This window comes from Grammomys surdaster, unplaced genomic scaffold (assembly GCF_004785775.1).
Source record: "Grammomys surdaster isolate TR1022 unplaced genomic scaffold, NIH_TR_1.0 125561, whole genome shotgun sequence".
NCBI classification, from domain to species: domain Eukaryota; kingdom Metazoa; phylum Chordata; class Mammalia; order Rodentia; family Muridae; genus Grammomys; species Grammomys surdaster.
The window spans coordinates 543,570-556,899 of NW_021620408.1; the positions used below are offsets into that span (position 1 = coordinate 543,570).

At 48.4% G+C, this 13,330-nt stretch overlaps 1 protein-coding gene across 2 annotated transcripts in view; it reads right to left on the minus strand.

Annotated features, from left to right (window-relative positions):
* Ppp1r16b (protein phosphatase 1 regulatory subunit 16B) overlaps positions 1-13,330 on the minus strand; it is a 93,711-nt gene that overhangs the window by 6,925 nt on the left and 73,456 nt on the right. For both annotated transcript variants that reach the window (XM_028786575.1, XM_028786576.1), the window contains exons 4-10: positions 12,042-12,187; positions 9,505-9,608; positions 7,572-7,696; positions 4,562-4,687; positions 3,929-4,004; positions 2,780-2,909; positions 2,523-2,691 (exon numbers count right to left, since the gene is read on the minus strand). In XM_028786575.1, the coding sequence (XP_028642408.1) occupies positions 2,523-2,691; positions 2,780-2,909; positions 3,929-4,004; positions 4,562-4,687; positions 7,572-7,696; positions 9,505-9,608; positions 12,042-12,187 (876 nt within the window). The remainder of the gene's footprint in view (positions 1-2,522; positions 2,692-2,779; positions 2,910-3,928; positions 4,005-4,561; positions 4,688-7,571; positions 7,697-9,504; positions 9,609-12,041; positions 12,188-13,330) is intronic.

Consider the following 13,330-nt stretch of genomic DNA (forward strand, 5'->3'; position numbering starts at 1 on the left):
TGTGTGTATGTGTGTGTGTGTGTGTGTATGTGTGTGTGTGTATGTGTGTATGTGTGTGTGTATATGTGTGTGTGTATGTGTGTGTGTATGTGTGTGTATGTGTGTGTGTATGTGTGTGTGTATGTGTGTGTATGTGTGTGTGTATGTGTGTGTGTATGTGTGTGTGTGTGTGTGTGTGTGTGTGTGCGTGTAGATGTATGTGCATATGTATGTGTATGTATATGTGTATGTATTGAGACCAGAGATTGGTCTGTCTATCTGTGTGTGTGTGTGTGTGTGTGTGTGTATGTGTGTGTGTGTATGTGTGTGTGTGTAGACCAGAGGTCTCTCCCCAAACCCGAAGCTCACCAGTTCGGCTATCTGACTGACCGGAAAGCCCCAGGGCTTCTCCTATCTGCATCTCCCAGGCACTAGGATTTTAGACGTGTATATCATTGACTCTGACTTTTTTTTCCCCTTTTTTTGAGCCAGAGTCTCACCACGAAGCTCTGGCTATCCTGTAACTCACTCTATAGACCAGGTTGGCCTTGAACTCACAGAGATCCACCTGCCTGTACCTTCTTACTTCTGGGATCCAAGGCATGCACCATCACACCCGATTGGCCTCTCCCCCAGTGTGTGTGTTGGGATCCACACTCACGTCCTCATGTTTACATGGCAAACACTTTACATCTCCCAAAGCACCTCACTGATTTTTCTATAAACATAAAACTGCTTCGAATCTCAAGGTCTATTATTGAGAGAGAAAAAACGTACATACTCAATGTCTGAGTCCAGCGATTTTCTTTTCAACTGTCACTAAATTAAGATAAGGGCTTTCCCCCTGCCGCTGTTAGGAAGCAGATGCTTTTCGAATTTAAGATTCAGTCAATCCCTAATCCATCATCACAGCCAGGGAAGAAGTTCCTGGCTGGAGGTGTAACAGATGTCAATACTAAAGGTGTTGAAGACTTCTCTGGATCACGATACCCCAACTTGTGGGATTCAAGATGCTGCTAAAGCCTTGGGCAAGCCCCCCACCCCCACCCCGTCCATCCCTGTCGACCGGGATGAGCTTACACATGTAAGTATGTGGAGGGACTTGTGCTGAGCACTGAATCAACCTAATTAAGGCTGATGACAAGAAGGAACTAAGGGGATGGGCAAGCCTGTGCAAAACTGATCCATATGGGAAGCCCTGTGAAGTGGCTGGCTGTAGTTATGTCGTTATGTTAGAGACTAAGAAATAGAATCAGCACAAGGATGTCACTGGAGAGTGCTTCATATACAGGCAATGAACAATTATCTGGCTCAAAAAAATAATGAGATTATACTAGATTTGGATGGACCCTGATCTGATGACTGGGGCCCTTATAAGAAAACGGAGAGGCCTTAAAGATAGCTTGGTTGGTAAAGGCCTCCTATCTAAGAGTTAAGACCTGAGTTTGGACTCCCAGCTTCTACCAAAAAAGCTGGGTGTGATCATTCATGGACTTCCAGCATCTACTAAAAAGCTGCATGTGGCCATTTGCTCCTGTAACTGAAGTGGCAGAGACAGGGGACCTCTGGAGCTCACTGGCCAGCCAGTCTAGCTCATCAGTGAGCATCAAGTTCAGTGAGAGACCCAATCTCAAAAGAAATGGTGGAGAGTGAGGTAGGGTATACCTGTGGCCTCTCCACAGGCATGAGCACACATGTATATATGCATACACCTGTAATACACTACACTACACACACACACAGAGAGAGAGAGAGAGAGAGAGAGAGAGAGAGAGAGAGAGAGAGAGACAGAGAGAGATGCATGTGCTCACACACAGAAGAAGGCTTGTGAAGACAGAGACAGAAATTAAAGCCACACTAGAGGTAAAGGGACACCCAAGCCACCAGAAGCTGGAAGAGGGCATTGGCACAGACTTCCCATTCGGAAGCACCAAAAGGAACCAACCCTGTCAGAATCTTTGTTTTAGACTTCTAGACTTCAGACCCATGAGTGTCTACCATTTTAAGCCCCCAACTTGACCTCCGATACCACAGCTGAAGGAGATCACACCATCTTCCGAAAGCCTAGAGTCCAGGACCCCTGGCTGCTGCCGGAGCAGCTTCTCAGAGACTGTCCCAGAGCCCTCCTACATTTTTGATAAAACCTCCTTCAACCAGATAGCATCTTGAGAAACACCATTCTCAAACCTTTTCCCAGGAAAAGAAGGTTTCAACCCTTAGCTCCTAGGGTAACTCTTCTGTCAAACCTCTCTTCTGGAGAACTCAAAACCAGATCTACTGGGGAACAACCAGGCCTAGGGAAGTCTCTCTGTCTCTGCCACTTATGAGGTCATCGCATGTGAAAAGATGTCAGCTCTAACTAATGTACCCAAGGGTCACTGCTTAACATTAGCCACCACCATTAGACGGAAGCTAACTGCTTAAGGGCACTGCCCAGCTATTTCCTTTCTGATGCTTCCCGGAAGAGGAAGTAGGACCAATCTGGACCCTGTTCTCTTCCCAAGGCAATGGCCAACTCTGAGACCAGGCAGGAGGTCCCTCACCGGGTCCTTGTTCTCCTGGTCTGTCCTGGTCTCCCTGATGTCTCCATTGTAGGTGGAAGTACGCTGGTCCTCGGCTGCACTCCGCTGCTGCCACAAGATGGCCTCTCCCTCATACTCTTTCCGGTATAGGTTGGTTCTGTCTGACAGGCTGGCTCGACGCACCACCTTCCTGAGGAGGACAGAGAAGGTGCTGGAAGCTGTGCCCAGGAGCCACAGGCAGGCATGTGCAGGGGACCCTGGCTGCCTGTACCACTCACCCACGGCTGCCTGCACTGGATGTTCTCCGGCTCAGGGACGACTTGTGCCTCAGCTGGGACTTCATGATCACATCATGTTTGTGTTTAAGCTCCAACAGCAGGACCTTGAATTCCTCCTCTTCACACAGGTCTGAGGGAGTACAAGAATCAGTTGCAGAAGGCAGGGGAGGGGCTCTGTACCCCAGGGGCCACCAATGCAAACCCACCAGAAGCTCTGAGAACCTCTGAGGCACAGAGAAAAGCAGCCCCTTCTCATTTCTTTTGAGTAATGTGAGAATGGGAGACTTGGGCTCCAAAATCCTGAAGTTCCCAGCTAAAACTGAGGGCCTCAGCTTGTAGGTTTTGTCAGCTTTATACAAACCCAGGAGTATCTGGGAAGACAGAATCTGAGTTGAGGGACTGTCTCTATCAGAGTGCCCTTTGAGCAAGTCTATGGGCACGTTTTCTTGATTAATGATTGATCTGGGAGGGGCCAGCCTGCCATGGGCCATGCCACCCTTGTACGATTGGGTCTGGGTTCTATAACAAAGCTGGGGGAACAAGCCATAGAAACAAGCCGGTAAGCAGGCTACTCCATGGCCTCTGCATCAGCTCCTGCCTCGAGTTTCCTCCGTGACAAACTGTGATGAGGATGTGTAAGCCAAATCAACTGTTCCCTTCCCAAGTTGCTTTTGATCAGTGTTTACCACAGCAACAGAGAAGTTTACTAGGACACAAACCCTTTATTGTCTCTGGGAGAGTCAGCAAGTCTCCTTGATCTGAGCATTGAGAGAAACAAGCAGATCCCTCAAGAAGGAAATGAAGTAATGCTGAGAACTCCCCATTGAGTGGTGGGGTTTACCAGTCAATCCACTGAATCCCTCTGTCTATCTGTCCATCTACTGGCTAACCTGGTCATCTGTCCATAGGCTCATCCCCAGCCCACCTGTCTGCTTATGTATCTATCCACCTACACATCCATCATCCAGCCATTATTGTATCCCACATCACATTTCCTGTCTACCCTATGCATCCATCTACCTACCTACCCATCCATCCATCCATCCATCCATCCTACCTACCTATCTATGCAGCCACATGTTCAACCAATGTCTATTCACCATCAAAAAACTGGTGAGTATGTGCATACAAAGTATTCATCTGTCTTACCTATTGGCATCTCATCCATGGATGTCCTGGCACTGAGACTAGCTCCATGGGACACCAACAGCTCTGCCATTGGCATCTGCAACACAGGAAGAATTTCATGTTCCCTATACCAAGGAATCAGGAAGTCTAAGAGCTGGAGAGAGTACCCAAGGCCTCTTAGAATGTGACCCAAAGAATGGTGGAGGAAAGGTGATTTCCAGGGAAGACCCTGGACCCTGGAGCCATGAGAGAGCCCTGTCAGAAGTGATGGGCTTGGCACCTCTTCCCAGCATGTCTGGGTTACTACAAGGAGGAGAAGCAGCAGGAGAAGTCAGTTGTAATTCCACAGCTGTCAGGTGTATATGGATGACCACACAGGCTGAAATCACGTCTGGGAAACACTCTAGAGAAACCATGCAAAGCAGAAATCAAGGGGGTTTTCTACTGGACAGATTTGATTCTCATCCAGTTAGGATGCAATCAGCCAGTGTGTCTGCAACCCCCCACTCCCTGAGCCTTCTCATCTGCCACACATTCACTGTAGCCATTCATTGGCTTAGTGGGTCCTAGCTCTTTCACCAACTGCCAGCCCAAAAGACTCGGTCTCAGCAGTTTTATCTTGTGCCTGACTACTATACAGTGGATGGGAAGTACCTGTCCCCAGAAGGCTGCTGCGTGCAGAGGCTCCCAGCCATCCCAGTCCTTCACATCCACACGCACTCCGTGGTCCAGGAGGAGCTCGGCGGCCCGCAGGTATCCATTGGCTCCAGCTATGTGTAGCTGGAAGAGAGGAAAGGAGTCAGCGTTCCTAAGAGGGCTGACTCCACGTTCCGAGGCATAGTGTCCTTTCTCACCCCAAGCCTCAGAGCATCCGTGGGACCAAAGAATGGGACAGAATGAGGTAGCAACACCAGCCAGGAAGGTTTCAGGGGATTGTGAAATAAAGTAGAAGGGTGAGGAGAGACAGGCTCTTGACTTAGCCCTGAAGAAGGCATCTCAGGGGTCCAAAATGGTCATTTGAAAATGTACCTACCTATTCTTTGACATATCTTTCTTTTATATGTGGGATCTGGTTGCTCTGCCTTTGAAAGTACACCAGATTGAGTGACTCGCTTCTAACCAAGACAATATTACAAAGTGGTAACAGTATATGATTTCTGAGGCTGGGGCATGAAAGCTGCTCCTCCCTTATGCTCTCTTGGATTTATCTGGGAGGAGGCAGCCACCTCAGATAGCACTGAGGAGAAATTATAAGGAGGCAAGAAACTGAGGCCTTCTACCAGTTGCCAACACTAACATCAGTTGTGCAAGGGAACCACCATGAAGGAGACCAACTTCAAATGTGACTTCAGCCCTGGTCAACCTCATGGGAAATGCCAGGTCAGAGTCACCCAGATAAGCAGTTTTAATTCCCTGTGGCACAGAAATGTTGTGTTTATGTTGGGGATTTGATTTGTGCTTACATGGGAATTCATACGTAGCTGAGGGTCCCTGCCAATAATTGGTTTTTCGACTGGTCAATAAAGAGCCAGCAGCCAATGGCTGGGCAGGGGACAGAGGTGGAACTTTTTGGATTCCTGGGCAAGAAATGCAGGAGAGGGAGAAGAAAAGAGTCTGCTATGAGAAGGGTGTAGGATGGACCACGCCATGAAGGAGCAAGAGGGTAAAACGGCTGAAATGTAGGTGCAAAGGGAGGGCTGTCCAGAAGGAAACAGGGCAGCAGAGATAAAATATAGATTTAGAAAGTGTTAACTCAGGAATACCGGAGGGAGTGTGTGCTAGCCGCGGGGAGGTTTGGAAGTGCTCAGCCATCCAGCTAGTTAGAGCATATTAAATATAAACGTTGCAAATGCATTATCCTTTATTTGTGAATCCAGAGCTCTTGGGCGTGTGCTGAGCTGCGCATGCACCCGCCAGGAGCTTAGAGTGGACTTTAAATATTTACTGCTACATGTTATTATAAAGAGTCTAACCTGTAGGGATCGTGTATGCAGCAATAGGTCACCGATACCTGTAACGGGAAGACTCACACTGCCTATGCTGAGGTCCCAACTAATTCATTCATACATTCATTTAGTTAGTTAATGAGAAAAGGTCTTATTCTGTAGCCTGACATAGTTTCATCTTGCAACAATTTTGCCTCAGCTTGTACAAATACTGGGATTATGGGCATGAGCCACCACTGAGGTTGAGGCCTTAACTCTTCTGTTCAGCACCACTCAAGGCTGCCTGTCATGGCTGTCCCCAGCAGAACTCAGTTGTTCCAGTTGTTCCATCCCTCAAAAAGGAAAGTGCTTAGCACTAGGTGGCAAGCATGGAACAGGGTATGTCCTGAGAATGAGGGTAGGAGGGAGAAGGAGGTGGGACAAAGAGAAACTACTGTTCAGCCACAGAGAGGGACAGAAGTGACAGTCTGGAGAGGCCAGCTGAAGACTGGGAATGATGGGAAGAGGATGGGAAGGGTTTGGGGTTCTGTGATGAAAGTCACTGGGACATCTAAGTCATAGCTTAGGATAGGATGTGGCCCTGATGGTCACATGTTTCCTCCATGAGGAGGTTGCTCTGAGGTCCTGATAAGGGCTGGCTTTTCTTTTTTAATTTTCAGAATAAATCTATGGTGCGATGTCTAATTTATATGTCTGATGCTTGCCTATTGTGGAGAATAGAACCTGCTGGCCAGCCAGATACCTCAGAGCACAGGGTCACAGCAGGTACTTAGCCAGGAAATAAAAAGTATGATTCATCTAGGGATACTGCTAACGAGGAGGAGGGTTGCTGGAGCCAGCACAGTGACGCTTGCCTAGAGTCCCATCACTTGGAAGGCAGAGGCAGAAGGATCCTGGGCTCATTGTCAGATTGGGCTGCACAGCAAGATTCTATCTCAAAAATGAATAAATAAGGTCTGGAGATAAAGTATAGCATTTGCCTAACAAACATGAAGAGATACAGAGACAGAAACAGAGATAGGAGGGAAATTGTTATCAGTATATACCGAGTTTTCAGATTGTGCTCAACGCCTGCCTACTGTCACTCAGTCCTCTCAGCTGTCCTGTGAGGAAGACGCTATTACCTCCAGTGTTGCAGGATATTTGATCACACTGTGAACCCTGCGATTGTGTTGTTTTCTGCAAAGACCTATTTTGAGTTGTGGTGTGACTCAGCCCTTAGTATAGACATTTAATCCCAAACAATGAAGGTAAAGTAAGTTTGTAGAAATACGCACCCATGCTTGAAGGTGATGCCGAATTGAGTGGCAGACAAAGTGATGAATCAGAGAAAGATTTGACAGAATAGGATATGCCCAGCTCTCACAAGAACAGAGAGGAAAGAGAGGCTACTTAAGAGAGCAATGCAGAAAGGAAGGTTGAACAGAGACAGGTTGCAGAGAGAGAGAACAAGCTAGACACAGGTGAAGACAGAACAAACCAGAGAAGGAGACATCAGAGACAAGCCACAGAGCTCCTGACGCCCAGCCCCAGGAGAAAGGCTGGACCATGAGCCTTAATCTTCTATATTCCAGAAGCAACGGGGTGGGGGACTGGAGGAGACCAAGGTCTCAAGTGTATAGGATTTCACCTTACCAGGAGCCAGACCCAATTCAGCCCTAGCTGGTCTTGGTTCTGGTACTTGCCCCCAACCCACAGCGCCTGGCCCATCCCCTCACCAGAGTGGCACCCTGGCCATCTATCCAGTCGAGGTCCTGGCCCGCTGCTATCATGCAGTGGATGTCTGAGATCATCTTCTGCTCAGGAGCCGCGCGCATCTCATTGATCTTCTCCTGCGTGATGCCTGCAAGGAGGTGAGAGGTTACTCAACAGTGTCGCGGCTGGGTCCCAAGCAGAGAGGAAAGAGCACACAGGGAGGACACAGCTCCTGCCCTGGAGTCTGCCAGTCACCCAGTGCACAAATATGCTCAAGATCTTTGTCTCCAGGTCTGTTAAACACAAACACCATGGGTTACCTCACAGGGCAAGGCCCATTCCTTCCTGGCACCTAGTAGGGCTCTTATTAACATCACTCACTTCATGCCCACTGAACTACCTGCTAAGTTGGAGCACCTGCCCAATCACCTCCAGTTGCCCCAGTCACTGCTCTGCCTCATTCTTTAGGTGCTGACCTACGTCACCTCCCCAGCCAGTGCCCACTGGCCACCCTTTTTGACAAGGGTCTGCCGCCTTCCTTTCTCTCATATGCACACTGTGTTTTCAGCACCATACATAATAGATAATACATCCTTTTTGTAAGAATGAGAAAAATCAGTGACAATACTAATTTCAAATAGAGACTTGGAGAAGAGCTAGAAGGACCCAGCAAGACTTTTGCTTTTCATTTTCTGGGACAGGGTCTCACTCTGTAGCCCAGGCTGGCCTCTGACTTGTGACAATTTTTCTGCCTCTGCCTCCTACCTGCTAGGATTATGGGTATGAGCCATTCCAGCCCCAGAGAGAGACCTGTTATTGCCCAAATCTCTGGGTAACAAAAGTGTGCCTGTTACTGGTGGCTACTGCCCTAAGGAGAGAACACAATGGCCCATTAAAAACAACAACAAAAATAAACCACGGGATCAAGTTCCCATGGGTAGAATTTGGGGGCAATCTGTAAGTTTGGAGGGATTAAAATAAGTGGCATGCCTATTTTGACTAACTTTTACATAAATTAGTATTTATTTACATAAATTAGTATTTCCTATCATTAGAACAATTAGCAGTGCCCATGAGCCTATGGCCAGGAGAAACTCAGGGTAATTTCATACCACATCATCCAACCCTTGAAAGGATCAATGGCTTCTATGTAGCACATTTTAAAATATTTTGGTAGCTATGTTGAAAGAAAGACCTGTCAACTTCCTTCTAGACTCCCATGGCTTTATAACTTCGTTGCGGAGTCCACAGTTTCACTAGGTGGGCACAAAAGCTATTTTAAAACTTTCTACAGGAAATTAATGGGGGAATGCAGGTGCCAGAGAGTAAGGAAGCCAAGTTGATAGCGACCACGGAGATCTGGGCAGAACACTGAGAAGAGAACCAGGCAGGACCTCGGGCCACAGCCACAGGTCTGGATTTAAGACCTTTTGTATGGGAGGGCGCTTCACAGGCATGCATGTAGGGAGCTGGGACTGGCAGGTATCACTGTTACATGCACTTCCCTCTAAAGCTCACGGTGAGCCAAGAACAGCCCACATCTTGTTTATCTGGGTCCCTGGCAGCCAGCTTGGTGCCTGGCACTGAGTAGCACCCCCAAATGTTCTTGACTTCTCCCCATGTTCCCAAATGGGGACACATCTTTATGGCGCGTGTTGACTGAATTGATTGTCACAGCTGACAAACAGGAGAGGAGGCCAGCTGAGGCCGCCCGCGTGTGTGGGTGACAGGGAGAACAATACCTCCCTCTGCGTGGCATGTGTTCCAAGGTCCTTTCATGCCCCTGTCTTTTAACCATTCAGATGACAATAATAACAAGGACCTGTCCCAGTTATTGGGAGCTGAGCACGAGGCTGGCAGGTACAGTGCCAGCTACTGTTCTGTTCCCATCCGCTGGAACCACGTTCACTGCAGTACCGCACTATGCCCATGTTATAACATACTGCTCCCGCTTGCCTTGGTACGCCATGCAGGTCTCGATGACATCCAGGGTGGGCTCGTCCTCGCAGAGGTCATATGGCATGTTTCCATCAGAGTTGACAGCAAGTAAGTCAGCCCCACTGCAGAGAAAGGGTCAGAGTGAGAGACAAGAAGGGCTGTCTGGGTTGACCTGACTTCTCATCCACAGCCCCACCACACTCCCCAGCAGCCATGACCCCACTGAGATGTATCCCTGCTGAGTGATGCCCTTCCCACCACATATCTTGGGAATGCAGTGTTTCCGAATCCCAGGGTCCCAGCAGGAAAGGACCAAGGTCTCAGATGAGCTCCATCAGCAGAAAGGTACTTCCAGACAGATGACAAAGCCCTCTTTGGTAACACTAATAGAAGTTATATAAAAAAGGAACAGGACCTCTCACCCACTACCTCTTGAAAACAGGCTAGATGTAAGTCCCTTGCACACGTTATGGTGACAAGTGTCCCCAAGGGGCACTACTGTGTGGCTCACCTACTCGAGAGCAGACAATGAATCAGAAAGGCTCAACCACATGTCTCAGGCCACACAACTTATATGACAGGGTCAAGATGTAAACCCAGGTCTCTCACAGGTCAGCCATGTTCTATGTTCTATACCATGTGTTATTCCATGTTCCATGCCAAAGTTCACCAGACTGCATATACCTCCTCTTTGAATCCTTTACCCAAAAAGCTGACCAAGACATGGCCAGAACAGAGCTTGGGGCACCCTTGGAAGAGCTGCCCCTTCAGGCTAATGGCACTTATGATGGGTAATCTGACGTGACCTAGAATCTGCCTGAGAAGAGGGTCTCAATGAAGCCTGGTCTAGATCAGGTTGGCCTGTGGGCATGTCTGTGAAGGATTGTCTTGATTACTTTTAGTGACATTGGAAGACTCAGCCCAAGAGTAAGCGGCATCATTCCTGAGTTTTGGGCCCTGGCCCTGTGTATGAGCAGAGAATTCTGAGAGTGCTAAACAATCAGTGCGATCATTTCTTTCTGCCTCTGAGCGTTGTGACTAGCTGCTTTAAGTCCCTGCCTTCATTTCCCACAAGGAAGGACTGTAACCTGGAACTGTAGGCCACTGCATAGATCTTTTCTCCCCTAAGTTGTGTTCTGACAGAGTATTTATCCCAGCCTTGGAGATGAGAGTGGTACCCAAGTGTGGCTGCACTCTATGTCAGAAATTCCTGGGTAGCTGTGAACATGATATGCAGCTCCATGGGTTTTCTCCACCACCCTGAAAGAAGCCAGGAGGCCCAGGAATGTGTATTTTACACTCGTGCCTCAGGTGGTTCCAATACAGATCAATAGAAAAGTACATGAAGCTGCTATTTCCCCTTACCCTAGGGACCTCCTGGGAGGCATTGATGGGTCTCTGATGCTATGACAAGACCTGTTCAAATAGTCATCTGCTCTCCAACCCCCATCCCTGAACTCAGATGCTATCAGTCTCTAGGACCCCACCCACCGGCCTTGCTTTCTTGGACCATGTGCCCAGTGCCTGGCACAGGATCTGTTGTTCAGGATGTAAAACAGGGAACTAGGAAGACAATAGAAAAATCCCTTTAGGGCTGGAGAGATGGCTCAGAGGTTAAGATCACTGACTACTCTTCCAGAGGTCCTGAGTTCAATTCCCAGCAACCACATGGTGCCTCACTACCATCTGTAATGCATTCTGATGCCCTCTTCTGGTGTGTCTGAAGACAGCTACAGTGTATTCACATACATACAATAAATAATAAATCTTTAAAAAAAAGACAAATCCCTTTAAAAATTAAAAATGGTTATCACAGAGCCTAGCAATTCCACATCTGGGTATATTTCCAAATGAATGGGAAGCCAAGTCTTGTTCACGGCACCACTGTGCACTGCAGCCAAAGTGTCACAGCAACCAGTGTCCATCAATGGACAAATGGATACACAGTCTGTCTCGGAGCCCTCTTTAACATGGACGAACCTTGAGGACATTGTGCTAAGTGAAATAACCCAGTCATGCAAAGATACACATTGCTTGCACTTAAGTGAGCTGCTGGTGCAGAGAGAGAAGAGGGCAAAGAGAACAGTAGTCTGGGGGATTGGAGGTAGGTGAGGACAGGAAGGCCATAGACGGGGGCGGGAGGAGTCGTCCTGGTCAATAGTTGTGGACTGAGCAAGGTGAAGCAAGTTTCAGAGATGGATGGTGGTGACAGTTCTTAACAAGGGGGACAGCATGGGCTGTACCCCTTAACATGGCCAGAAGTGCAGAGTGCGGCACAAAAACTGTAAAAAAGAGTAAAAGTTGTAAAGAAAGAGAAAGCATAGAAAAGATGGAGAAGTCAGGAGTGATGGAGAGAAAGAGAAAGCAGTAAGGACAGAGATAGAGAGAAGGGGAATTTGGGGAAGGAAGATGGAGCGAGGAAAAGTGTTGGTCAGGGAGGAGAAGGAGGGGGGGATGGAAGAGCAGGAAGGAAGGCAAGGAGGAGGACTAATGCTCATGGAAGATGCTGTTGTGGACGGGCACACAGGCTGCCCCAGGGAGAGGTGGGCACGTACTACTGAACGAGGATCTTCACCAGGTTGATGTGGCCGCACGTGGCTGCCGCGTGCAAGGGCGTCCACAGCTCGTTGTCCTTGGCGTTCACGTTCGCACCGTGGGAAAGCAGCAGCTTGACAATCTCTTCAAAGTTGTCAATGCAGCACTGGGAGGGACACAGAGGCAGAGTGAGGTCAGGCATGGCCCGTGCCCTGGTGGGGACACATCTCACACTCCCCACAAGAGATCCCAAGAAGGACGTCGGAGACAGAGCCTGAGTTTGAATCCAGCTGTGTTGCTTCAGTGTTGGAAGTTCTGCCCGTGGCTTTGGGTGAGGCGCTTTACCTCTTAGAGAAGTTAATAACGAGAAAGTTAAAAATAGCCTCGGCAAATGGCCCGGTCAGCTATAAAGTGTTTTTATGAGCGTTAGCGGGGCTGCATACAATTTGAATGAGCTTTTAAAAATCTCAGACAGCTGTCTCTAGGCAATGTCTTAAGGGGACTCTTAACTCATCCTTCAGCTCAAGCAGGACTGCTCAGGTGCATTTGGGGTCTCTGCCCACACCCTCCTTTGGTGTGGCGGCCTCCAAGGTATGGCCCTGCATGTCTGTTTGAACTTTTAAGAATTTTAGATCTGGGAATGCAAATCTCACAGCGGTCCCCAAGTGACTGAGACTCCTCCCACAGGTTCCAGAGGCTCTGGCATAGGCTTGTCACAGAGATAGCCTGTTTGTGCTCATACCTGGATGGAGCTGTGGGCATAGGTGGATGAGCCCCAGTCAGGTAGGAGGGTCCAACCCTACAGCTCCCCTAAGAGAACACAGGCTCCAGGGACAGGGAGTGAAAGGCTCACCATGGGACACAGCCTCATCCAGGAAGAGCAGAGGTGAGGACAGAGGGTGGGTAAGTGGCCACTCTGCAGGTGTATCAGGGGATGTGAGCTCACTCCTGCTGTCCAGGTAAGCTAGGTTTGGTTTTCAGGGCAACAGGAAACATGAAGGATACTGTGTGTGTGTGTGTGTGTGTGTGTGTGTGTGTGTGTGTGTGTGTGTGGTGTGCATCCAAATGCATGCATATGCTTGTGCAAGGGCACACACCCACATTGAGAGGGACAGAGAGAGGCTACATTGAAGAAGTCACCTAGTTAAGGGATAGACTTGACCTGGCCAGCATAAGTAACAGATAGATAGATAGATAGATAGATAGATAGATAGATAGATAGATACATAGATACATAGATACATAGATACATACATAGATAGATACATAGATACATACATAGATACATACATAGATACATACATAGATA